The sequence below is a fragment of the Suncus etruscus genome, chromosome 8, assembly GCF_024139225.1.
Source record: "Suncus etruscus isolate mSunEtr1 chromosome 8, mSunEtr1.pri.cur, whole genome shotgun sequence".
NCBI classification, from domain to species: domain Eukaryota; kingdom Metazoa; phylum Chordata; class Mammalia; order Eulipotyphla; family Soricidae; genus Suncus; species Suncus etruscus.
The window spans coordinates 48,943,293-48,969,906 of NC_064855.1; the positions used below are offsets into that span (position 1 = coordinate 48,943,293).

General features: G+C 35.9%; 1 protein-coding gene across 1 annotated transcript in view; it reads left to right on the forward strand.

Annotated features, from left to right (window-relative positions):
* KL (klotho) overlaps positions 1 to 26,614 on the forward strand; it is a 52,265-nt gene that overhangs the window by 17,173 nt on the left and 8,478 nt on the right. The window contains exon 2 of the mRNA XM_049778760.1: positions 25,535 to 26,045. Within this exon, the coding sequence (XP_049634717.1) occupies positions 25,535 to 26,045 (511 nt within the window). The remainder of the gene's footprint in view (positions 1 to 25,534; positions 26,046 to 26,614) is intronic.

Sequence of the window (26,614 nt, forward strand, 5' to 3'; positions counted from 1 at the left end):
ATTGTAGTGAGTGAGAGGAAATATAATGCCTGTCTTGAATGCAAGCAAGGAGTGGGGAGGAGGGAAATGGAGGGCATTGGTGGTAAATGTTGCCCTGGTGAAGGAAGAGGTGTTTTTATTTATTTATTTATATAACTAAAACCAAACTATAAACATGTTACTAATAATGGTTCTTAAATAAAAATATGAGGAGGAAAAAATTGGGGATTTGGTTTGTGTAATTGCTCTTTAAATAGTTCATTTAGGGTAGGTTTGGATAGCTCAAATATTGCATATTCTTTTTTGTCTGAGAATGTTTTTAACCCTCCCTCCCATGTAAACGAGAATTTTGCTGGGTAGCGGACTCTAAGTTGAAAGTTTCTTTCATTCAGTAGTTTGAATGTTATTCTACTATTTTTTTGCCTGAATTGTTTTAAATGGAAGATCTGGTTTGATTCTTATGTTGTTTCCTTTATACTTCACGTATTTTTTTCTCCCTTACTGCTTTAAAGAGTAGATTTCTCTATTTCTTGCATCTGGATTACTAAATGTCTTGGTGTTTTTCTGTTAGGGGCTATTTTGTTTGGAACTCTTTTTGTCTCTTGAAATTGTAGAGAAGCCTCTTTAGCAAAGGTGGGAAAGTTCTCTGCTGTTATCTCCCTTTCTACTTATTTTTTCCCCTTTCTCGTTTTCTTCCCCTTCTGGAATTTCTATATTTTGGAGATTATTTTTCTTGTCTTTATTTATTAAGTACCTTACATTTTTTCCCAGAGTTTTGTCTCTCCTTTCTTTTTTTTTTGACTTCTTTATCACTGCTTGCTTGTAATTTGTCTTCAGGTTAGTTTATGCAATTCTCCACCTATGTAATTTTATTATTATGACTTGATAACATGTTTTTTAATTACTTCAATTCTATGTGTATGGATTCTCTCATCTTCTGAAAGAGTTCTTCTTTGAGTTCGCTGAATTTTTTATCTATAGAGTTCTTAATTTCGCAGGCTAGTGACTTCTTGATTTCCATTGCTAAACCATTAAGTGTTAATTTTAGGTCCTTATCTGTAAGGTCAGGCATTTGGGTGGACTTGGAGATTTGCCAGGACTTTTCTCCATATCCCCCACAGTAGATGTCTTCTTTAGTTTCCCCCATTAATCTTTGCATTTAGTAGTTTGGAGTGCTGGAGTATCAGGGTGTTTAAGAAAATGATCTATTGAATTGTTTGTATGAAATGTGGCTCATGGATAACCTCTTCTTAGAGGTTTTTTTTCTAAACTAGCAAGGTTGTATAAGTATGGTAAAAATATTGCATACTAGTTTATTGACTTATTCAACAGGTCTATGAGAAAGAAGTGCTAGATTCAATCTGTCAGGAAGTCTTTGATATAAATTAAAATGACTTCATGTAGACTTGATGGAAAAGTAGGGGGTTTCAGTAATGACATTGGAATCCAGAGGAGACTGAGGGAAGGCTGGAAAGGAGTCCCATTCAAGCTTCGTGAAGGGAATTAGGATGGGAACCTCCCTGTTCCCGCCCAAACACAGGCCTGACAGTCCCCAGGGAACAAAGATTTAGCAATGGCTCTGGGACCTGGAAGGAAACGGGAAACGGCCTAAAAAGACAGCTCCGTTTGCGTTTGATGGAAGGGAATAAGGCGTGAAGTTCCCTATTCCCTCTTCAACACAAATCTGGCTGGCCCCAAAGAGCAGATGAACAGTGATGGCACTGGAAGCCAGAAGGAGACTCAGTTTATGCTTCTTTAAAATATGTTACAACACTATAAACCACTACTGAAGAATATCTCTACCATTTTCTCCTCATTTGTTTTATGCTCTTTCCCCCTAACTTTCTGGTAGCCTCATTTTTGTGGTTTGAGTTCAATGATTTAGTTTTATTTGATTTGTCTGCTTTCTTTCATTGCTCTTCTGTACCTCACAAGTCAGTATGATCATCAATACATAGCATTCCCTTTGCCTGACTTTCGGTTTTATCATGATGTCACAAAAGGATATTCTATGCTTTCTCATAACTGAGTAGTAGTCCCATGAGTACATAAACCTCATCTTTATCTACTAATATGTCTCTGGACTGTTAGAAAAAACTGAAAGGGAAGTGAAGTGATAGTACAACCAAAAAAATGCTTGCCCTGCACACGACCAAACTGTAGTCCATCTCTGACACCTCCTAAGTTTCCCAGAGCTCCACAAAGGAGTGATTCCTCAACACAGAGCCAGAGTGAGCTGTGTACAACCAACTATGAACTCCAAACAAAGCAAAATTTAAAAACATCAATAACAAAGTTTTAGATTTTCTATGTAATTTTTGAACTTATGAAATCTTATTTCATTTATATAAAATTTATATAAAATTTAAGTCAAATTAAAATAAAAATCATATGAGATATGAATTTTAAATCCTTTCATTTGAATGTATATCCTTCCAGGAATCTATTGACATTTGAAGAACATTCTTTTTTTTTGGTTTTGGGTCACACACAGCAGTGCTCAGGGGTTACTGCTGGCTCTAAGCTCAGAAATCGTTCCTGGCAGGCTTGGGAGACTATATGGGATGCCGGGATTTGAACCACTGTCCTTCTGCATGTAAGGCAAATGCCTTACCTTCATTCCATCTCTTCGGCCCAAGAAGAACATTCTTAACATGAAATATATGAAATAAAATAAAAAACAAACCAGAAAAAATAGATGATTTAGAACAGTGAACACACATACAAATTGAAAAAGGGGATAAAGAGATAGCTCAATGGTAGGTCCAGAATGGACCCCTGTTCAGTCTGGTCCTACATGGTCTCCCAAGCGAGGAGCAATTTCTGAGCTCATAGCTAGGAGTAACCCCTATGTGTCACCAGGTGTGACCCAAAAACCAAAAAAAAAAATTGAAAAAGAATCAGAAATATTTTTTTAATTCTTGAATTAAAATAACTATATAAGAAATAAAATAAATAAATAAGAACTTATTTGTTTATTTAAGTAAAATGTTTAGTGAAAAAGTTGAAAGGTAAAAGAAAGCTCTGGAAGCAGTAAAACAAAAAGAAATACCAAAGAAATACTCAAAAAAGGTGGGAAACTTTGAAAAGATCAAATACAACAGTCTGACATCAGACATATAGGAGTTTCAGAAATAAAACAAGAAAATTGAGGGCAGGAAATTACTAAAGAATTAATACAGGAAACTGCATCAGGACTAAAAACACAAACTTCAGAGTTAAAAGGTTATTGAAATTCTAACATAGCATATTCACAGTTCTGTAAAGGTTTCAAAAGCTTCTTCCAACATATTTCACGAGAATCTAAAGGAATATATATACCGGAAAAATTGTAGAGTAAGTGTATGAACAGAGATAGAAAATATAAAAGTTTTAATTTTTAAAAAACATTATCATTATACTTAAGGCAACATGTTTATAATTGCATTAAGATGTGATCTTGATGTACAGTTACTGCACATCACTAACACCAAAGTACCTAAGACCTTCCACCAATAATCTCACATTACTTACAAACTGCTTCACCACTTCTCCACTCTGCTTGGTAATTTCAATTATAATCTCATAATCCAAGACTTGAGATAATTTTATACAGTCTATTACCTGGTTTTGTTTTTCTCTATTACATAGATTAGTGAGATCATGCAATTTTTGTCCTTCTGCCTCTCATTCATTTAACTTATCATGGCACCCTACCAGTCCATCCAAGTTATAGAAAACTGCATGATGCCATCTTTTCTTACAACTGCATAGTATCTCATGGGTCTAACAAAGAAGAAAAAATAATTTAAAAAGTAGATTGGATGTGGCATGAAGAGATAGGATTGTGGGTAAGATGTTTACTTTATGCATTGTCAAGCCAGGTTCAATTTCCAGCATCCATATGTTTTTCTGAGCCTTACCAGGAGTGATTTCTGAGCACAGAATCAACTGTAAATCCTGAATGCTATTGGGTATGACTCAACACAATCAAAAAAGGTATATGACTGGGTCTGGAAATAGTTCAGATATGCATTGCATTTCCTTCCAATTTTAAAGAAAGATAGCATGATTGTGTTTACTCAATGAAACAGTTACTGGTTTAATCTGATTGTCTTTAGGGAGTAGAGATGTGTGTTTAAGATGTGGGAAGATACTTCTTGCTCTTCAGGACAAGCATTTGGAACTACTTGACTTTAAAATATAAGAATAAAAAGTACTTTATAATCCTGTGTTATCATTAATGTTTTAAAGTTTCTGAAGTGTTTTGTGTTTTAGAATTGGGCCAATGATACCTGGGTATTGAATACTCAGTGGCCCAGCAAATTTAACCTACTTTCTTGTAGTTGCCCAGAGATAGAACTAGGATTACATCTCAGGTTACTGAAATCTGTATCTCTGCTTTATTCCTGGCTGCCTCTTGCACTGCAAGGTTTCTTGTGGGGTTGGAAGGGGAAAGGGATGGTGTTAATAAATATCTTTACCAAGAGTAAATCCCCTTCTGTTCCACACAGCAGCCTGAAGTGGAAGATAACTTAATTCCTAATTATCACCATCACCTTTGACCTTCATTAATGTCTAGAATACTGAGTTTTTAAATGCAATGAACTCTTATACATCAGTTCCACATGCTATAGTCCCAGCCTTTGGGCCAGAGTCCAGTGGATAGAGCACTTGTCATGCATGCAGCCAATCAGGGCCAAATGGCATCTCATATGCCCTCTGAACTCTGCCAGAAATAATTCCTGAATTAAAGTCAGGAGTAAGCCCTGAGCACTGCTGGGTAGATGATGACCCAAAATTTAAAAGATCCCCATCCTTTATGACTTTAAATAAACATTTTATTTTCTTGCTCATTGGTGGTGAGGACTGAGGAAAAGTTTTACTGGGCACTTTTTCCTAGAAGTCATTTAGGCTCCTACCAACCTGATCATTCATGATATTATTTTTTTCTTTTCTTTTTTTAAGGGCAATGCAGAAAGCCCTGTCCAGTACGCAAGTTGTTGTTGTTTAAATCTTCTCAGTGTTAAGGGAAGACTCTTTTGAGTAAATCGATGTCAGAGCAGCAGTAGGGTCTTCCCTGGTAAAGGCTTGCTTTCAGGTAATGTCATAGACAACTTTGGATGTTTTGTAGATGGCTTCCCTGGTTCAGGGGTGACTGAAAAATGCCCAAACCTCTGAGGCCTGTGCCAGGTCATCTTGTCAATATTCAGGGTGTAAGGTTCCATTGCACCACAGGATTTGTGTGTTCCTATCTCTATTAGATAAGAACGTATTTGTATGTATAGTATTTTCCATTTTAATGTGCCCATAAAAACAAAGAATAATGCCACCTGGCATTATCAGTGCATAAGGGGGCCGCAAGAACAAGTCCAACAATCCCCATTACCTGGTTCAAACATAAGCATTAAACATTCACGATATTATTGATGGTTGGTCAGATAGTCACTGAGTTTCACTGAGTCTCATCATCTCAGGAACTCAAGTTAGTTAGTTCTCCTCACTCATTTTCTCAACCTCAGCATCCATAAAAGTTAAGTAGACATGCTGGAGAGGTAATTCAGCCTTCATGTCTTCTAAAGGTCTTCTTTCCTTTTAGACTTATAATAAGTCCACAGACTCAAAACAGGTGTGTCACAGAACCCACAATGTGAGCTGCTCAAGGTCCTATTATAGACCTCCTTGAGCTATGTACTATCCCAGTCTGCAGGGAGACAGACACAGTGATCTGCCTGATAAACTTTTTTCTATCACCTGAAAAATATGCTTTACTCAATATATGGATTAGAAACTGCAGATACCCCTGATTTCCCTCAGTATAGATTCTTGTTTCTTAGAATCATTATAATTTTAATCCTATGACTCTTTCACTTTTGATATTTTGTCATGATCATTGTCTTTGATTGTGCAATTATATCATGTAATAAATATCTTATTCAGTAAATATTTGCTTAAAATAATAATGCATATAATAGTTATGGAAAAGTGCAATTCAATTTACTATAGTCCTCAGTTAATATTCTTATATCTGAGAAATGAAAGAAACTAAACAATGAGACTTATGAGGAATTACATGTAGCGATTTTATGTGTTTATTGGCATTTGGTAAGAAATAAAGATGAAGGGGAGTGAGAAACCATATAATTTACAATTTGGATAAAATGTTTACTTCTTTTTCTCTCATGTTTAAGTCCAGCAGTTTAAGGCTCCACTTCTTGGGGATATAATGCTATAATACTATTGCTATTGTTATAATGTTATTATGTACTATTACTACTATAATAGTAGGGAATCTTGCCTTACAAGCAGCATACCCAGTTCAATTCCCTTCAGGGGTTAATCCCGAACCTAAAGAGATGAGCAAGCCCTGAACAGTACATTGTGTGGCTCAAAATCTCTCCTACAAGGCTCTCCAACATTTCACATTTTTTTTGGTATTTTTGGGTCACACTCATTTGATCCTCAGGGGTTACTCCTGGCTAAGCGCTCAGAAATTGCTCCTGGCTTGGGGGGACCATATGGGATGCCGGGGGATCGAACTGCGGTCCTTCCTTGGCTAGCGCTTGCAAGGCAGACACCTTACCTCTTGTGCCACCTCTCCTGCCCTCACATTTTTCATGGAAGATAACAGGTCCATAGATTTGACACATACTTTTTTTTTAAATAAAGTAAATGCATAACATTGTTGACATAGATGACCTTAATACATTTGTTTCCAGGTAAGTGGGAGCAGAGCTATTTTAAAAGAATAGAAAGAATAAAAAAGAAAAAGAGAAGGAAGGAAATTTTTGAAAGAAAAAATGGTAAGTATAGTGGCAAGCAAATTTGTGAAAATTATTGTATCTCCAATGCAGTTATTAAGACAATGGCAGAAAATTTAGTAAGCTCTTGTTGTTATCTGTCCATTCTGTTATTTCATTTGTTTCCGAACAGTAAGTGACCTTAGCTACACATTAACATCTAATTTGGTGTGGTCCAATAGAGATGACAACATTGAGCAAATGAGCATAAAACAAATGAAGTTTTCCAGGAATTCAAAACACTATTATTGATACTGCTGCTTTTGTGGGCATGTTCTCAGCTGCCATGCCTTCTGGAAGAAGGATTCAGGAAAAGAGTGCATGCGTTCACTCCTATAAAAGCCCTGCTGATATCAGCCCAAATACTAGCATATATGAAGTTTAGTCAGAATGGTGTATCCTCAGAGAATAGTATAGGGTGGTGAGGCAGGGCCATTGGTAAAGTGATGATTGAGAAATGGATGCCACAGGCTTGGCTTGCTCCTCTCTTCCCAAGAAGGCCAGCTTTTGGCTATGTGGCTCTGTACCCATGATTTTTCATGACTTAGTTTATATCATTTTTGAGAATAGAATAAGTCTTTGGAGCTGTCCTATTGCAATCATGGTGACTACATTTGTGGGCACACATAGAGCTGCCAGATCTCCTGGAAGAAGGAATATACTCTGGGGTGGGTGCCCACTTCACTTCCCCCCCCATAAAAAATAAACAAACCAAAAGTGGAATACATACCTTTCTTGCAGGTGTTTCATACACTTGCCTTCAACTCTGACGTGCTCTTTACTCAGCCCTTGCAGCTACACAGAAGGCCTTGGGGCAGTGCCTGGGGACTTCAATTCTTTCTGAAATATTCTTGATACCCATTCCTACCCTCTTTCACCCCTTTTAAATCTATGCTTAGAAACTACTTTCTAAGTGAAGCACACTCTGATCACCTACTTCTTTCTGAAACAAGTTTTGCATAATTAAAGAAAACTACTTCCTAGGTCAAGAAGTTCTTTCTGGGGACCTTCAGGAGAGTGGTGTGTACCAAATTTATAGGACTGTAGATGGATTATATAAAGATGAATTTCTTAGATTGGCCCTAGCTTCATCATAGAAGAACCAATAAGAACAAATAAATATAAAAAGTGACAAAGAAACAAGTACTTCTGGCATAATAATGACCAATAAAAATGTAATCTGTAGGGGCCGGGCGGTGGCGCTAAAGGTAAGGTGCCTGCCTTGCCTGCACTAGCCTTGGACGGACCGCGGTTCGATCCCCCGGTGTCCCATATGGTCCCCCAAGCCAGGAGCAACTTCTGAGTACATAGCCAGGAGTAACCCCTGAGCGTTACCGGGTGTGGCCCAAAAACCAAAAAAAAAAAAAATGTAATCTGTAATTACTTATAAAATGCTGACAAGAAGTTAAATTTTTTGAAAATAGTATAGTTGGTTAAGGTAAAATCTAAGAGACTTTATTTGTGGAGGGGCAGGGTTAATCCTATCCATGCACTCAGATATAGCTCTTGGCTTGGGGGACCATATGGGACAACAGGGAATCAAACACTGTCTGTCCTAGGTTAGCACGTGCAAGGCAAACACCCTACAGCTTGCACCACTGCTCCGGCCCCCAAGAGACTTATGCATGTTGTTTAACACTTTATTTTTTTAAGTAAAAACAGATTTTATTTGGAAGTACTGAGGACGTGGAGGGAGAGGATAAGAAAGGATTCAGGCTTTTCCAAAGACAAAAAGAGCCCCCAAACACAACACAGCATAAATGTACACATCTCAAGAGGGGAGATGTGGGCCACATGTGCACAGGCACCATGTACCCAGGCAATACCTTTTAAGACCTTTGATGCACACTTGAATTTGACCAAGGTTCGAGAAGCTCTCTGTGTGTGTACATGTGAGGAAAGAGAGAGAGAGATGATGATGAATGATGTGGAGATTTATTTATACTTTTAAAGGAGACTGGGAAGAAATTTTCCCTAGATTTAGAAATGCTGTAGAAGGCATACTGATGTCTTCTGAGCTGAGGCCCTGAGAAAGTCTGCCCAAGTTAGCACCATTCTTAAAGTCCAATTGTCTAGGAATGAAGAAGCCAGTGTGATTTTATCTGATTACCTATGTTTGTGTGTTCTATGATGATAGGTTCTGATCTATAGAAGGTATACAATATTTCAAGGTATACAAAGGTATACAACAATAGGGTGTTTACCTTGCACATGGCAGACTCAGGACAGACCTGGGTTTGATTTCCAGTATCCCATATGGTCCCCAAGCCTGCTGGGAGTGATTTCTGAGCACAGAGCAAAGAGTAACCCCTGAGCACTGCTGGGTATGCCCAAACCTCACCCCCCAAAAGAAAGTATACAATGGAATGATTTCTTTCTTATCTGAGGGGAGTGCACATCTGGCATTGTTTGCCAATATACTCCTGGCAAGTTCAGGTTACCATGTGCATGTTTGGGAATCAAACCCCAGTCTACTATGTACAAGGAAAGCACCTTACACTGCACTATTTCACCAACCCCGACTAATGGAAAAATATATGAGCCATGTATTATAGGAATACAAAATAAAAAGATGAAAATCACAGCACAGTTAATAAAATATATAAATAAAAAATAAAATAAAATATTTAAAATATTTATATTTAATATTTAGTGTATATTTAATACATTTTATTTATTTAATAATTTTAAATAAAATTAATTTTTAAATTTAAATAAAATAAAATAAAAATAAAATAAATAAAAAATAAAATAATAAAGATTTTTCTGAATGGAATCCCCAAAATGCATTTTCTTGGCAGTAGGCCTTTCTTATATTAGCCTATAGTTTCTGTACCATTTATTGTGTTCTAAAGATTTTATGGGTTTTCAGTCATGTAAAGAACACCCCCCTTCACCAGTGCAACATTCCCATCACCAATGTCCCAAATCTCCCTCCTCTCCACCCCACCCTCGCCTGTACTCTAGACAGGCTTTCTACTTCTCTCATTGATTCACTTTGTTATGGTAGATCTCAATGCAATTATTTCTCTAACATCTCATCACTCTGTGGTGAGCTTCATGTTGTGAGCTGGACCTTCCAGCCCTCCTGTCTTTTGTTTCTACGAATTATTGCAAAAAATAATTAACCCAACTACAATCATATTTGTAGTCAAGATGCTTAAATGAAAATATTAATAAAAAAAAGAGAAAAAGTAGGCCATATTTGTATCACACTACACTGACTGCAGGCTTATAAAAGTTATGAGACAGAGATTGCTATTTCTTAATAATAAAAGATATGTACACTGGGAAGAAATCATACTCCTAAATATATAAAACTAACAAGAGACCAGAAAAACACTCTAAATGACTGAAAGACTGAAAATAGAGATGGAGGAAGACAAGAATAACACAATGATATTTTGAGAAATCAACTCCACTCTGTCATCATTTGACAGATCAACTATAATAAAACTCAGCAAGGAAATAATGGAGGTGATGAAAAATGGAGACAAGGGGAGTAGTGATTTATATATGGCTTCTCATCCCAACCCTCAAAGTGGAATATATATTCTTATCCAATGCACATGGGGCATTCTCCATGATCACATCCTGGGCAATAAAACTATCACCATAAAATCAAGAAGATAGAAATTATTTCAACTAAGCTCTCAAACCATGATACACATGGCCAGAGCAATAGCACAGGGGCAGGGTGTTTGCCTTGCATGTGACCAACCCAGGATAGACCCAGGTTCAATCCCTGGCATTAAAAAAAATAAAAAGATTTTATGGCTTTTATTTATTTATTTTTGAATTGGTGAGGCAGACCAAGTGGTGCTTAAGGTTTACTTCTGATTCTGCACTCAGTATTACTCCTGGCTGGGCTCAGATACCATATGTTGAACATATGGCATATGTTGTACATATGCATGGCAAGTGTCCAGCTTGTTGCTGTGCTATCTCTTTGGACCTTTCTTCTAGAGTTTTTAATAGTTTTCACTTATTCTGTTTGTTTTTTATTGTTCCTCAAGTGAAAGCTGCTGTGGGCAGAGGTTTTGTTTATATAGTTTATTGAAATATCACAAATTGCTAGAACTGTGCTACATGATAGAAGCTCAATAGATACTTGCAGAATAAAAGCATCCTTTAATTTATATCAGTGACTTCAAACCATTTTTTCCTAATCACCATAAGAAAGACTTTCCATGGTGACATGACAATCCACAATTAAATCAACTTCTAAATCAATACTCACTTTAACTGTATACAGTGCATTCTAATAATATTTTCTGATTTGTCCTATTCTTTTTGAACTTTCAAAATAACTTGATTTCATAACTATACTTTGAACTTGGAGTATGAAAACCTTTCACTTTAGACAATATAGACACTGCTACCATAAAATGGCAAATGGTACAGGGAGAGGGAAAGGGCAGACAGAATATTCCTTACTGTCTGGCCTTCATGAAATACATCTAATTCCTGAAATCACATACTATCTGACACCGTAGATATCCTCACATACTCACATGTCACTTTTTTCTTTAGTGAAAAGTGTTCTAAACTGTAAGGAGAATTGAGTTATATTCAAAATCAAAGAGCTATAAGTGAGTCTGTGAGCTGATAAATGATCTTAGATGCACAGAGAGGCAGTCAGTTGACATCTGCTATTGAGAATTTAAAGGACAGTTAGGTGAGAGACGGAGGTAGAATGTGTAGAAAAGTAAAGGTGACTATTATGGAAGAAAATTGCCTTTCTTGATTTTGTTGAAAGCAGAGTAGCTGCTTCATGAGGGTATTATAGAATTACTTTGGTGATTTGAGTTATAGATCTTTACAAAAAAGATCCTGGTTGGTTGATGAACCGCAGGATGCTTCTGCTGACCTTGTGAATATGCCCTTTATCAGAGTCCTTTATCTTCTTGTCACTTTTGCTCATCTAACCCAGTCTGCCTACCTGTTCTCTTCCTTCACAGTTCTCATGCTGTTGCTATGAGAAACTAGAGCTTGGAATAGGAGCTCTGCAGCGTCTCTAATAACAACTTGTTTAATAGACTAAACAGATACTGCTCAAGCTTGATATTTTGTAAACAATCTAAATCAATGATTTGGGAGAATATTTGTAGTAGTATGATTAAATATGAAGTAGAATGATTGAGCTGATGTTGGTTCAGATAAATTAACAAGAAAAGAAACTTTATCTCTAACTTGTTGATATATATTCAAATAAATTGTAAAATAATCTTTATTTGAAGGAAGATTATATTTGGAGGTAAATGGATTTTTATATTTTTCTACCTTAAAAAACCTCCAGACAAAACAAACATAATGAGAAAAACTCCAAAATTACATCCTGATTAAAAAACTAACAACTAATTTTACCTTCATCTTACCTAGTTGTTAACAGAGTTCTCATAAAACCTCAAATTTGGCTATATGTGTATTGAATAATTCTCTTTACAAATGACCAACTCCAACTAAAACTAGCTTATGGAACAAAAGGGTCTTTATTAGATGCATGTTGAGATCTCCAAAAATCTGCAGATCTTTTCTTCTGAGTTCTTTAAGGAAGAGATCTAAGATATTTGGAAATAGACTTCTATGCCTGAGTGTTCTTACCATTATTTTCTGCCTCCTTAGTATATATACATGCATGAACAAGTGTATACACAGTTCACAAAGGCACACACAGATACACATGCACATACATATATTATATATAAAATATGACATATTTTATATTCCACTGCAGGGGGTTTTCCTATGTCAGATTCATTTCTTTCTACTCCAGATTTCCAACTTTCAGCTTCCAGATATTCACATTATAATCTCTTTAGTGCCTGCTTTTGAGCATCAGATTTTGAGCATCACTGTCCTGGAAATCTATGCTCAACTATTATCATCTGTCAAATTCAAATAATTTTATATTCAATATATTTCACATTTAATCTTACATCCATTACAGTAAAAAATATTTTCCAAAAGTTTCAAACTATTAAGCCAGTAGTCAGGCCAATACTAATATTTTCATGACACTGAATATACTGAATAAACTTTTATTTCTGTTCATTTAATGATAAATTTTATACTTAGATACTATATTGTCTCCATCCTTCCAATTATCTGCAATTCTGCTACAGGAATACTTTAATATTTCTTTCCTCCCATGCCAACTACTATGGATGTAATACAATAACAATCTAGGAAAGAGATTCTAATTATATTTTGTGGTTTTTGCTTTGTTTTATTTTGGGGAGCCACACCTGCCTAGTATTGTTCAGAGGTTACTCCATTCCTTGCATTAAAGAATTACTCCTAGCAGTGCATAGGGGACTATCTGGGATGCCAAGGATTGAACCTGAGTTAGCCATGTGTAAGGCAAAGTGCTTTAACTATTGTATTATCTCTCAAGTTTGATCTTAATTGTTTGCTATAACATATGTATAGCACTGTTTGAGAAAAAGTTCCAGATAAATTTAAAAATATGTGAGTTTTCAAAGATTTTTGTGGAGAAAATTTAATCAAATGGAGCATTTGGTCAATAATATATTCTAATAATAATATTTTAGTATTAATAATTTTGATTTTCCAGAAGTTTTATAAGTATAACTATTTTTCTCAAAAGTTATGAAGTTAAGATATGAAAACAATTTATTTGTAAACTTCTGGAACAAATTAAATGTATAATAATAGAATATCACAAACCTGTAAATAGTTGTAAATTATAAAATGGGATAATCTATGTTTCATGGTCTTTTGAAAAAATTAAAATGTAACTAAATAAAAACAGACATCTAACCCTAAAAATAAAATAAGAAATTTTACATAGAAAATCCCAAAATAATATTAAGTTATTTTTATTATTTGTTTATTTATTTCCAGTTATGGGAATTGAACTCAGAGCCTTAGACATACAAAACAAGCATTTCCTCCATTAAGCTCCAGCTCCAGTTCTATTGTATGCTATTTTGCTTATTACAAAAGAAATGCATGCACATTACAGACAGAAAAAATAAGTGAACAAAATTTTCAGAGAAATGAAATATAAGAAATATTCATATTCTCATTCAATAGAGAAGGATCACTCCCATGGTACATACTCTTTAAAATATAGTTATATGTATATTATTGTATATATATTTGTTTATAAATTAGGTAATACTGATCATTCTTTGTATAAACTTAATTTTAATGATGATAATTTATAGGTAATAATTTATTTATATAAATTCCTTTTTCAATATTGTTCCAACTTATTCTTAGTGTAACCCCTTTATATTGTTTCAACTAATCTAACTACAATTAACACACAATAACGACTCAATATATATCTGACAAAATTGATAGATAAAAAGTGCATTGAACTCTGTTACAAATGAGGTATACAGTATTGGTGAAGAGCTGCAAATTTATAAAAAGCTAAGAAGTATGATATCTACGTATGTTCATGGTGTGAAGGGAAAAGGATGCCTAACTGCTTGTGGGAAGCCAAGGGGAGAGAAGGGAGAACTGAGCCAAAATTTTCAGTGAATTACTAGAGAAAATAGCACTAAGGGTAAGTGGGATTAACTGGGGACAATTTCTGGCAAGAGGCAAATCTAAAACAGAAGGCAGACATGTAAACACAGATAATATATAGCCCTAATCATTTGTATACATATAAATATATTCATAGTAGGGAAATAGTAGAATATTATTTCAGAGTTAAATTCCCATTTAATGTAAGTTCTTGCCCTGCTAAAATATAAGGAGAAAAATTGGTTTGGTTTTAACTAAGGAACGAGATTTTACTATAATGAGGTATACACTGACATACAAGTACAGTGCCTCTTTCTGTTAATGTAAGAGTGGATAAGGTATGGTATGCAAGCTACAAATTCTACTCAATTAGTTGCTAAGATATACACATTAAGGCAGGCAGGTCCAGGAGCTAGTATATTCCATATAATTTCCAATTATTGGGAGATAGATGAAGAGTCATGGATGGGTACATACTAAAGGCCTGGATGTAAGCAAGTTTCATAAAAATTCAAAGAATTGCACACATAGACTATGAGATATTTTTGTAGATAAAGATTTTAGATGGCTGTTTCATGGGAAGAGTGTACTCTATAAAATTGTTGTTTTATGTGACTACTTGAAATGTTATCTTAAGAAAATGTCATTTGAAAACTACAGAGCTGAGTATTTCTCTTAGAAATAAGAGAAATAATTTGGTCTACAAACAAGAATGACTTGTTGACATTTTTAACAGCACTCAAGAGAAAGAATACTTTCAAGAAAATACTTAAAAGTGCAATTGTTATACTGTTCTTGAAGTTTGATAAAATGGTGGTAAATTTTGATAAAATGGTGGTGATTTTTCTCAAAATCAAACAAATATCTCCAGGACTATTTAAATATTTTGAAAGGGGAAGCCACTGAATTCTGCTGGAACTCAGATGCCAGCAAACCTATCTGCTTGTTTTCTGTGCTGTGCTCCATTTTTGGCCTGATTTCATCCTGTGTGTGGCTCATCTGCAGATGGCTCACCTTCCCTGGAGCCTTCCCTGGAGGTGAGCTTACATGCCCAGAAAGGGGAAGCCACTGAACTCTGTTGGAACTCAGATGCCAGCACCCCTATCTGCCTGTCTTCTGTGCTGTGGTCCATTTTCGGCCTGATTTCATCCTGTGTGTGGCTCATTGTGGCTGTGCACATCTTTTAGCCAATGAATACAACCACAACACGTAGAATAACCCACAATACAAGTGTAACAATGGGGAATCAACTCAGGCCAGTGCCAGACATAGAGAGTGACGATGGCATCTCTGATGACTTGAACATGACCAACCAACTAGTCAATCTCTTAGATAAGGAGTTTAAAGTTGCAATATGGAAGATGTTCAAAGAACTCAAAGAAAGTATAGAAGAGAACACTAATAAGAATCAAGAGAATATGAAGATAGAAATCAGAAAACTCCAAACTGAAATTTCAGGTCAAATAACAGGTCTGAAAAACTCAGTAGATGAATTGAAATAAAACATGGTTGAGCTTTCCCTTGGGTTAACAGCAGCTGAGGATAGAATGAGTACACTGGAAGCTGAGATGAATAACAATTCCATATAGCAGAAGAAATTGGGGGAAAAAAAAGAAAATTACAGACCAATATTGCTGATGAATACAGATGCAAAGATCCTCAACAAAATCCTGGCAAATAGGATTCAATGCCTCATTAAGAAGATCATCCACTACGATCAAGTAGGTTTCATCCCAGGAATGCAAAGATGGTTTAATATCCATAAATCTATCAACATCATACACAACATCAACAAGTAAAACAGAAAAACATGATCATATCAATAGACTCAGAGAAAGCATTTGATAAGGTCCAACACCCATTCTTGATCAAAACTCTCAGCAAGATGGGAATGGAAGGAACCTTTCTCAATATACTTAAGGCCATCTACCACAAGCCAGAGGCAAATATTGTCCTCAATGGAGAAAAACTGAAAGTCTTTCCCCTAAATTCTGGCACAAGACAAGGCTGTCCTCTTTCACCACTCTTATTCAACATAGCACTGGAAGTACTTGCTATAGCGATTAGGCAAGAAAAAAGATATCAAGGGAATCCAGATAGGAAAGGAAGAAGTCAAGCTCTCGCTGTTTGCAGATGACATGATACTCTACCTAGAAAACCCTAAAGTCTCTATGAAAAAGCTTCTAGAAACAATAGACTCATATAGCAAGGTGGCAGACTACAAAATTAGCACACAAAAGTCAATGGCCTTTCTATACACCAATAGTAATAAGGAAGAAATGGACATTAAGAAAACAACCGCATTCACAATAGTGCCACACAATCTCAAATACTTGGAATCAACTTGTCTAAAAATGTGAAGGACCTATACAAAAAAACTGTAAAACTCTGCTCCAAGAAATAAGAGAGGACACGAGGAAATGGAAGCACATACCCTGCTCATGGATTGGCAGGATTAACATCATTAAAATGGCAATATTCCCCAAAGTATTGTACAGATTTAATGCGATTCCTCTAAAGATACCCATGACATTCTTCAAAGAAGTGGATCAGGCACTTTTGAAATTCGTTTGGAACAATAAACACCCTAGAATAGCTAAAGCAATCATTGGGAAAAAGAATATGGGAGGAATTATTTTCCCCAATTTTAAGCTGTACTACAAAGCAATAGTTATCAAAACAGCATGGGATTGGAATTAAGACAGGCCCTCAGATCAGTGGAATGTTCCCCAGACATACAATCACCTAATTTTTGATAAAGGAGCAATAAATCCTAAATGGAGCAAAGAAAGCCTCTTCAACAAGTGGTGTTGGCACAACTGGCTAGCCACTTGCAAAAAATTGAACTTAGATCCCCAACTAACATCATGTATGAAGGTTAAATCCAAATGGATGAAAGACCTCGATATCGGACAGAAACCATGAGATATATAGAACAACATATGTAAAACACTCCAGGACATTGAGACTAAAGGCATCTTCAAGGAGGAAACAGCACTCTCCAAGCAAGTGAAAGCAGAGATTAACAGATGGGAATATATTAAACTGAGAAGCTTCTGCACCTCGAAAGAAATAGCGTCCAGGATACAAGAGCCCCCCACTGAGTGGGAGAAACTATTCACCCAATACCCATCAGACAAGGGGTTAATCTCCAAAATATACAAGGCACTGACAGAAATTTACAAGAAAAAAACATCTAATTCCATCAAAAAATGGGGAGAAGAAATGGACAGACACTTTGACAAAGAAGAAATACAAATGGCCAAAAGACACATGGAAAAATGCTCCACATCACTAATCATCAGGGAGATGCAAATCAAAACAACTATGAGGTACCACCTCACACCCCAGAGATTGGCACATATCACAAAGAATGAGAACAAGCAGTGTTGGCGGGGATGTGGAGAGAAAGGAACTCTTATCCACTGCTGGTGGGAATGCCATCTAGTTCAACCTTTATGGAAAGCAATATGAAGATTCCTCCAAAAACTGGAAATCGAGCTCCCATATGATCCAGCTATACCACTCCTAGGAATATACCCTAGGAACACAAAAATACAATACAAAATTCCCTTCCTTACACCTATATTCATTGCAGCACTATTTATCATAGCAAGACTCTGGAAACAGCCAAGATACCCTTCAACAGATGAATGGCTAAAGAAACTGTGGTACATATACACAATGGAATATTATGCAGCTGTCAGGAGCGATGTAGTCATGAAATTTTCCTATACATGGATGTACATGGAATCTATTATGCTGAGTGAAATAAGTCAGAGAGAGTGGGAGAGAGACACAGAATGGTCTCACTCATCTATGGGTTTTAAGAAAAATGAAAGACATTCTTGCAATAATAACTTTCAGAAACAAAAGAGAAAAGAGCTGGAAGTTACAGTTCACCTCATGAAGCTGACCACAAACAGTGATGAGTTTAGTTAGAGAAATAACTACATTCTGATCTGTCCTTGTAATGAGAATGTAGGAGGGAAATAGAAAGCCTCTCTAGAGTTCAGGTGGTGGTTGGGTGGGGAGGAGGGAGATTTGGGACATTGGTGATGGGAATGTTGCACTGGTGATGAGAGGTGTTCTTTACATGACTGAAACCCAAACACAATCATGTATGTAATAAAGTTGTTTAAATAAAAAAATAAGAAAATGAATTCAAAATAAATAAATAAATATTTCTTAGTCTTTTGATTTTAGTTTAGAATTCAGACCTGTATCATGAGGGTTTTTACTGGGTAGAGAGATATAGATAGGTTTTTTTTAAATTCTTTTATGTTCATGGACGGCATTTCAGTTCTATAACCACTGGTCTGACTTGAATTATGGTGATTTGAATTAAGTAAGGTAAGTTGATCCTTTCATAAATATTTATTTCAATTTTTTTTAGAAATTTAAGGAATAATAATAAAAAATAATAATAAATTATTATATATAAATAATAATATATAATAATATATTATGTATAATATATATTATATATATTATATATAAATATATATATTTATATATAAATATATAATATATATTATATAAATATATATATAAATATATAATATATAATAATTATATATAAATAATAAAAAATAATAGCAAAATAAAAAATAAAGTCCCATTGGCATTACTTCTGGAATGTATTTAAATGACTACTAAAACCATTATATCTTCTCTAAATCAGAGGTATCAGCCTGGACTGAACTACCAGGGAAGTACAGGTGCTATTATTTTATTTTAGAGCATGGTGGCAGAGTTTCGAGGTCCTTCTTCTGTAAAGATGGAGTGCTGGGTGGGGACTTCCAGGATTTCCAGTAGTGAGGTGGGTGCAGGAGGGTCCCACTCCACCCCATTTCAGGAGGAAGTGCCCAGTCCTGTAGTAGAGATTTCAGTCCTGTAGTCTCATCTCTCCTGAGGGTTCTAGCTTCTTCTCCTTCTCAGTGGAGGAGCTGAGCTTTCTGTTGAGGTGTTAAGGGTAGCATTGAGTTGCTATAGTGCATGCAGAAAGGGGAATGTGTGCTCTCCTCCTTTCTTAGAGTGCCACAGAGATATCTGATTGGACCAGAATTCCTGGTAACTACTGGCAGACAGTATTTTCTTCTTTCATTTTAACTTTTGATGAGCTAAGTTTACATTTTGATGAAGTCCTTTATAATTACCATTTTCTATGTTTATTTGTACCTTTTTATTTATTTTTATTTTGTTATTTTTTGGGGGGGGCACACCTGGTGGTGCTCAGAGATATTCCTGGCTCTGGTCTCAGAAATTGCTCAAGGCAGCCTCGAGGACCATAATGGATGCAGGGAATCAAAGCCGGGTCAGTCCCAGGTGGCCAAGTGCAAGGCAAACACCCTGCCACTGCCACTGTGCTATCACTGTGGCCCCTGTTTGTATCTTTTTTAACTGGTTGGTGCTGATTTACAAAAATATATGTTTCAGGAGCTTAGATTAATATCTCTTCAGGTATAGGTTATCACACCACAGCATTCTGTGTTCTAAGAAACCTTTCTGTGCTCTAAGATTTGACATTATTCTTTTGTTTCATTCTATAATAGTAAGCTATTAAATATTAAATAATCATAAATATTAAATTTATTACCTGTTGGAAACACTTTCTAGAGAAGATGTTGCTTATGGGATGACCATGAGAAAAGCTTCTGTAGAAAGCTGTCATATACTAGATCCTTTGTGGGAACTTGGAGTGGGAGAAACAGATAAGACAAAGGTCATCAAATATACTTTCTGTATTAGTATTCTCCAGAGAAACTGAATGAGTAGTATCTATAGATAGATAAGGAGTTTATTATTAGGGTTTATTGCATATGTTTATGAAAGCTGAGAAGTCCCACAATCTGCCATCTGCAAGCTGAAGTTCAAAAAAAAACAAAACAGTCATTTTATTGCCAGTTTAAGCAATAAGCCTTGAGAATCAGGGGAGCCAATAAAATACCGTATTTTCCGGTGCATAAGACGACTTTTTAACCCATGAAAAACTTCTTGCATGGGGGGTCGTCTTATACACAGGTATACAGCATGCTGAAACTTACCCCAGCTTCAGGGATGTGTGATCTGCCCCCCCCCTTACTGCCGCATCCCATCTGCTGCCGGGGGTCATCACTCAGTCCTATGCATGTCCTGATTCATCTTTCAGGGCACACAGAGGAGCTCAGTTACCGAGTGCTGCATCCCACCCAGCCTCCGGATTTCATTGCAGGTATTAGGTATCTCAGGTATGCGGCTTTCCGGGGCTCAGTCCTCTGTTCAGCTTTTATGGGACACAGAGGAGGCACTCTGTCTCCCTCTAGCTGTTCTATTAATCACTGCACCCCAGCTAGCTGCTCTTGGAGGAGCGCCCTCTTCCTGCTCTCAATGTAGATCACAATTAAAAAGATCACAGTCACTCACTACAAATGACAAATGTAAAATGATTGTTGGCACTTCAAAGTCTAGCTTTATTAAACATATACTTTAACTTTTGAGGGTTCTACTCTTTTCCTCTTAACGTTTTTAATTTTCTTTTGGTATGCATTAAAAGAGTTAGTCTTATATGGCAAATGTAGCCCAATTTCTATATTTTAACAGGAAAAGTAGGGGGTCGTCTTATATGCCCAGTAATCTTATATACCGAAAAATACGGTAAATTTTGGTTTAAGTTTAAAGGACTGAGAACCAGCAGTGCCAATGTATAAAGGCAGGAGAGGATGTATATCCTACCTCAGTTAGAAAGCAAATTCACCCTTATTTTGTCTTCTTGTTACTTCTAGGCCCTCAAAGAATTTTGTTTTGTGGTCACACACAATGGTATTCAAGAATTACTCCTGGCTCTGGACTAAGGACCATTTCTAGAGGGATTCAGGTTACCATCACTGGTTTTGGGATCAAATTCAGAAAGGCTGCGTGCAAGACAAATGCCTTACGTGTTGTACTATCTCTGGCCTTAAGACCCTCAAATGAATTTTATGATATCAACCATATTAGTGAGCATGATCTCTACTCTGTTTACCAATTCAAACACTACTCTTGTTATAAAAACTCACATAGTGGGGCCGGAGAGATAGCATGGAGGTAAGGCGTTTGCCTCTCATGCAAAAGGTCATCGGTTCGAATCCCGGCGTCCCATATGGTCCCCCGTGCTCGCCAGGAGCGACTTCTGAGCATGGAGCCAGGAGTAACTCCTGAGCACTGCCGGGTGAGACCCAAAAACAAAAACAAAAACAAAAAAAAAAAAAAACTCACATAGAAATGGCCAGAAATGTATCCATGATTTCATTTGATTAATATTTGTTAAGTGAAGTAAGGCCGTTTGAACAGTAAGCTATAGTTTATTTTATTTAATACAATTTTTATTGAATCACAATAAGATATAGTTACAAAGTTGTTTATGATTTAGTTTTAGTTGTACAATTCTAGGATTGCTTTAATATTCACTATTTGCATCACAATATACTGTGCATCCCAAACCTGTGCACGTTCAACCTTTGTTTGATAGTCTCTATAATAAACCTGGTAATCGTGCTATATGAAACTGTTTTTAATATATTACATATTGCCTCTGCCTACAGATCTACATGTTTGGTTCATTTTACAATTAACTTCTTTGGGACAATGTACTGAAACAATTAAAAGGCCATTTTCTTGGTTATTTGAATAATTTGCTATAATATTCATGCTTCTAAGAGAATATTTTTCTTTATTATGATAAATGCCATTTCTGTGTCTAGAAATAAGTGTTACATGAACTGTAAATATAAAATGTAGGATGCTTATATGTTTCAATAATATATTTTGTTTTATATTAAGTGCATGACTAAAGGTATTGTTTTTTTAATAATTTATTTAAGCACCATGTTTATAAATTTTTTCATAGATGGGTTTCAGTCATTGAATGAACACCAGCCTTTTCCAGTGTAACTTTTTTCTGCCACCAATGTCCCCAATTTTTCTACTTCCCCACTTCTTGCCTGTCTTTAGTACAGGCTTTCTGTTTTTCTCTCTTACTATCATTGTCATGGTAGTTGTTCGTACAGTTATTTCTCTAACTGTACTTACCACTCTTTGTGGAAAGCTTCATATTATAGGCTGGTCCTTCCAGCCTTCTTTTCTATTGTCTCTGGGTATTATTACCATATTGTCTTTTATTTTTCTTTCCTTTTTTTTTTTTTTTTGGCTACACCTGGTGACACTTAGGGGTTACTCCTGACTATGCACTCAGAAATCGCTCCTGGCTTGGGAAACCATATGGGACGTCAGGGGATCAAACTGCAGTCCATTCTAGGTCAGCAGCATGCAAGACAAATACCAAACCTCTGTGCCACCACTCTGGACCATCTTTTATTTTTCTTACACCCCATTAATGACTGAAACTATTATATGTCTATATCTCTCTCTCTCTGACTCTTTTTACTCATGTCCATTTATATAGGTAAATTTCATGACTTCATTTTCCTAAAAGCTGTGTAGTATTTCATTGTGTAGATCTAACAGTTTCTTTAGCCTCTTATCTATTTCAGGCATCTGAGTTGTTTCAAGATTCTGACTATTATAAATTTGCTGCAATGAACATAGAAGTGCAGAGGACAGTTTTTTTTTTGTTTTGTTTTGTTTTTGTTTTTGTTTTTGTTTTTTGGTTTTTGGGCCACACCCGGCGGTGCTCAGGAGTTACTCCTGGCTGTCTGCTCAGAAACAGCTCTTGGCAGGCACGGGGGACCATATGGGACACCTTAGGTCCTGGATTGGCTGCTTGCAAGGCAAACGCTTCTGTGCTATCTCTCCAGGCCCAAGGACAGTTTTATATTGTGTTTTTGTATATGCCTAGAGTTATATTACTAGACCAAATGGAAATTAAAATTCCAGTCTTTTGAAGAATATCCATATTGTTTTTCAGAAAGTTTGGAATAAATAGCATTTCCATGTGCAGTGAATGAGAGTTCCTTTCTCCTTGCATTCATGCCAGCACTGGTTGTTCTTGCTTTTTGTGATATGTGTTATGTGCCTGTCTTTTATTTTGTAGCAGCTATGATTGTTTATTATCTATTGAGTAATATGTGATGTGGTCTGTGATATGATCCATGGTCTAGCAGGGTATTTTCAGACAGCATTTTGATCTTCAGCTTTTTTCCATTTCCCTCAACCCTCAGAGTTTTCTCTGTACACACACACATACATCACCTAACAATTTTTCAACATCACCATACTTCTATCTAAAATGAACTTAAAAAGAAAAAATGGAGCATTAGTTTTGACTTGCATCTCCTTGATAATTAATGGTGTGGGGCATTATTTCATTTGCAACTTGGCCATCTTTATTTCTTGAGGAAATGTTTGTTCATTTCTTCTCCCCACTTTTTGATGTGGTTAGATGACTTTTCTTGTTAAGTTCTGTCAGTACCTTGTATATCTTAGATATTAGCCCCTTATCTGATGAGTATTGGGTGAATAGTTTCTTCCATGCCATGATGACCTTTCTAAGATTTATGACAATGATATCCATAGGCCTCTATTGGGGCAACTTAGCAGAGTCCCCAAGTATATTTGACATCTCAAAGTCTCCTGATTGCCAGCCTGGCTGCTCTCTTTCATTTCTGTTTAACCTATTAAATTACATGATGATATTTCTTCATCTCAATATCGACTGGTGAAAGATATAAAGATATAAAAGGATGGAAATCACCATAAAGTCAACAGTAGCAAAAAAAATAATGAAAAATAAGTTTACTGAAAATAAAGTAAACAAAAGCAAAAATTAGCCATAAGTTTTATAATCAGTGGAAATGTTTGAACTCAGAAGAATGGTAGTGAAGTTATTCTTGAATGACCCACAAGAAGAATGATCCACAAGAAGAATACTTACAAAAATAAAAGATAAGGCCCTTTGGATGAATAAGTAAGAGGTTCTGCCCTAGGGCATGCATCAAAACTTGGCATGATAATTCTGGAGACTATGAATCAAACAGAATTAGAATGGAGTCTTTAAAGAGAATTTGTGATGAGAGTAGTAGCAATACTTGTTTTTGGACCCAAAAAAGGGGGGAAGCATAAATCAAGAAATTTAAAGGTGAAAAAGCTTATTGCAAACAAAACTGAAAACCATTTAAAGCACTCACTATTTTTCATCAATAAAAAGAAAGTTAAGGACTAGCATTGTGGTTCACTGTTGGGCACTTGCCTCACATATAGGAGTCTTGGGCTCAATTCCCAATACTCTGTTCCCAATTCTCTTGAGCACTGCTGGTATGATTTCTGAGCACCACTAGTTGTGGCACCAAAATAAGCCCCCCCCCAATTGAAATTTAAAAGACTATACTCAAATATACTCAGTGAAATCAGTAAGACTTTATGGGTTTTGTTGTTATGGTTTTTTTTAGGGGGGAAGGACACACAAAGTAATGCTCAGGGATTACTCCTGACTCTGCAGGAGTAGTTCTAGGTACTCCTGGAAGTGCTTGGGAAACCATATGGAATGCTAGGGATATAACCTGGCTGTGTGCAAGCCAAGTGCCACTGTGCTAACTCTTCAGCCCTTAAAGTTGGTTTTTATGGAAGCATTTATACATTGATATAGCAAACTCCCAGTTGGATACTACCAATATTGGAATTGGTTCTATGTTTGGTCTTCTTGAAGCTATATCTTTTGCTCTTGGCTCATATCCTGTGTTCTGGGCCTGCAGGATGTCAGCATTGTTCTAGAGTTTTGGAGAGTGAGCCAAAATTAAGTGTTAGTGGAACTGGTTTTTAAATTTATTATGCTGAGTCTTCTTAGGGTAAGCAAAGATTGTGAGAATATGTATTAGATGGTCTTTCTATGAGTTATAAATATAAAATATTAAATTGCTCCAATAATTTGAATTCATTTGAAAACTAGTCTCTTATGATAAAAAGTGTTTTCTACTTAGAAATTGATTTTTATCACAGATATTGGTTTTGTATTTTAACTGAAGCTCTCTAATGAAAAAGTACATAATCCAGAGTCATTTAGTAGTAAGATATGTAACAAATTTTTATTTCATAAAAAATTCAGTGTATAAGCAATGACTATGCACATTTTTCTACTGGTTGTTGAAAAATAGTGAAAGCAATTTAATTCCTCGTGGCAGTTCACTGTTGATGAGAGCTGACCTATCTTTGAAATAATTTATTGGTTCCAATCATTTTTATATTGTGGTCTTTATCAGTAGATTAGACTTGATGAGAAACAGATAAAACTAGAGTTGTGGGAATCAAATACTTGGTATCAGAATCAAAGATTAATTCTTCATTATTTTTTCTCTTTTTAGGCTCATGCCAAAGTTTGGCATCTATACAACACCTCCTTCCGTCCAACTCAGGGAGGGCAGGTATCCATTGCTCTAAGCTCCCACTGGATCAATCCTCGAAGAATGACTGACCATAACATCAGAGAGTGTCAAAAATCTCTAGACTTTGTACTAGGGTGGTTTGCCAAACCCATATTTATTGATGGTGATTACCCTGAAAGCATGAAGAATAATCTTACATCTCTTCTGCCTCATTTTACGGAATCTGATAAAAACTTCATCAAGGGAACTGCCGACTTTTTTGCTCTTTCCTTTGGACCAACCTTGAGTTTTCAGTTATTGGAACCTTTTATGAAGTTTCACCAATTAGAATCTCCCAACCTGAGGCAGCTTCTCTCCTGGATTGACCTTGAATATAACCACCCTCAAATATTTATTGTGGAGAATGGATGGTTTGTTTCAGGCAGCACCAAGAGAGATGATGCCAAATATATGTACTACCTCAAAAAGTTCATAGTGGAAACCTTAAAAGGTAGGAATGAGGATAAAATTCTAATTTCCTGCCAAATTTCTCTAGAAAAACAACCTTTAAGATCACATGAAAAAATTTTGAAAATAATGGGAATACATTTAGAGTATACAGGAATTTGAATTAATTTTTAAAATTTATTTTGAAAATCAGAAAAAAACTGGGTTATATTGTAAGATATATAACTTTGACTATCAAAGTTAAGACTTTGGATTTTTGTATTATAGGAAGGGTTAAGGAAATCCAAGTACATCTAGCTTTTGAGGCTTGTTTCTAAATTATAATTATTTATGGTGAATAAAATACTTTTAAGAGGTGGGTAAGATAGTATAGAAGTTAGGGCATATACTTTGCATGTGCCAGATCACAGTTCAATATATGCACCACATGCCCCATTGCAGCATTGCATGCTGTAGCCCTGAAATACCTTAGCACCGTGATGGGTATTCCTTGTGATCCCTGGGACTTCCATATATAAGGAGCACCTCATTCTCTGGACCCTACATAATACTGTAGAAAGTAGAAATATTGTAGAAAATAGAAAAAGGCATCTTTTTACTTCTAAAGAACAT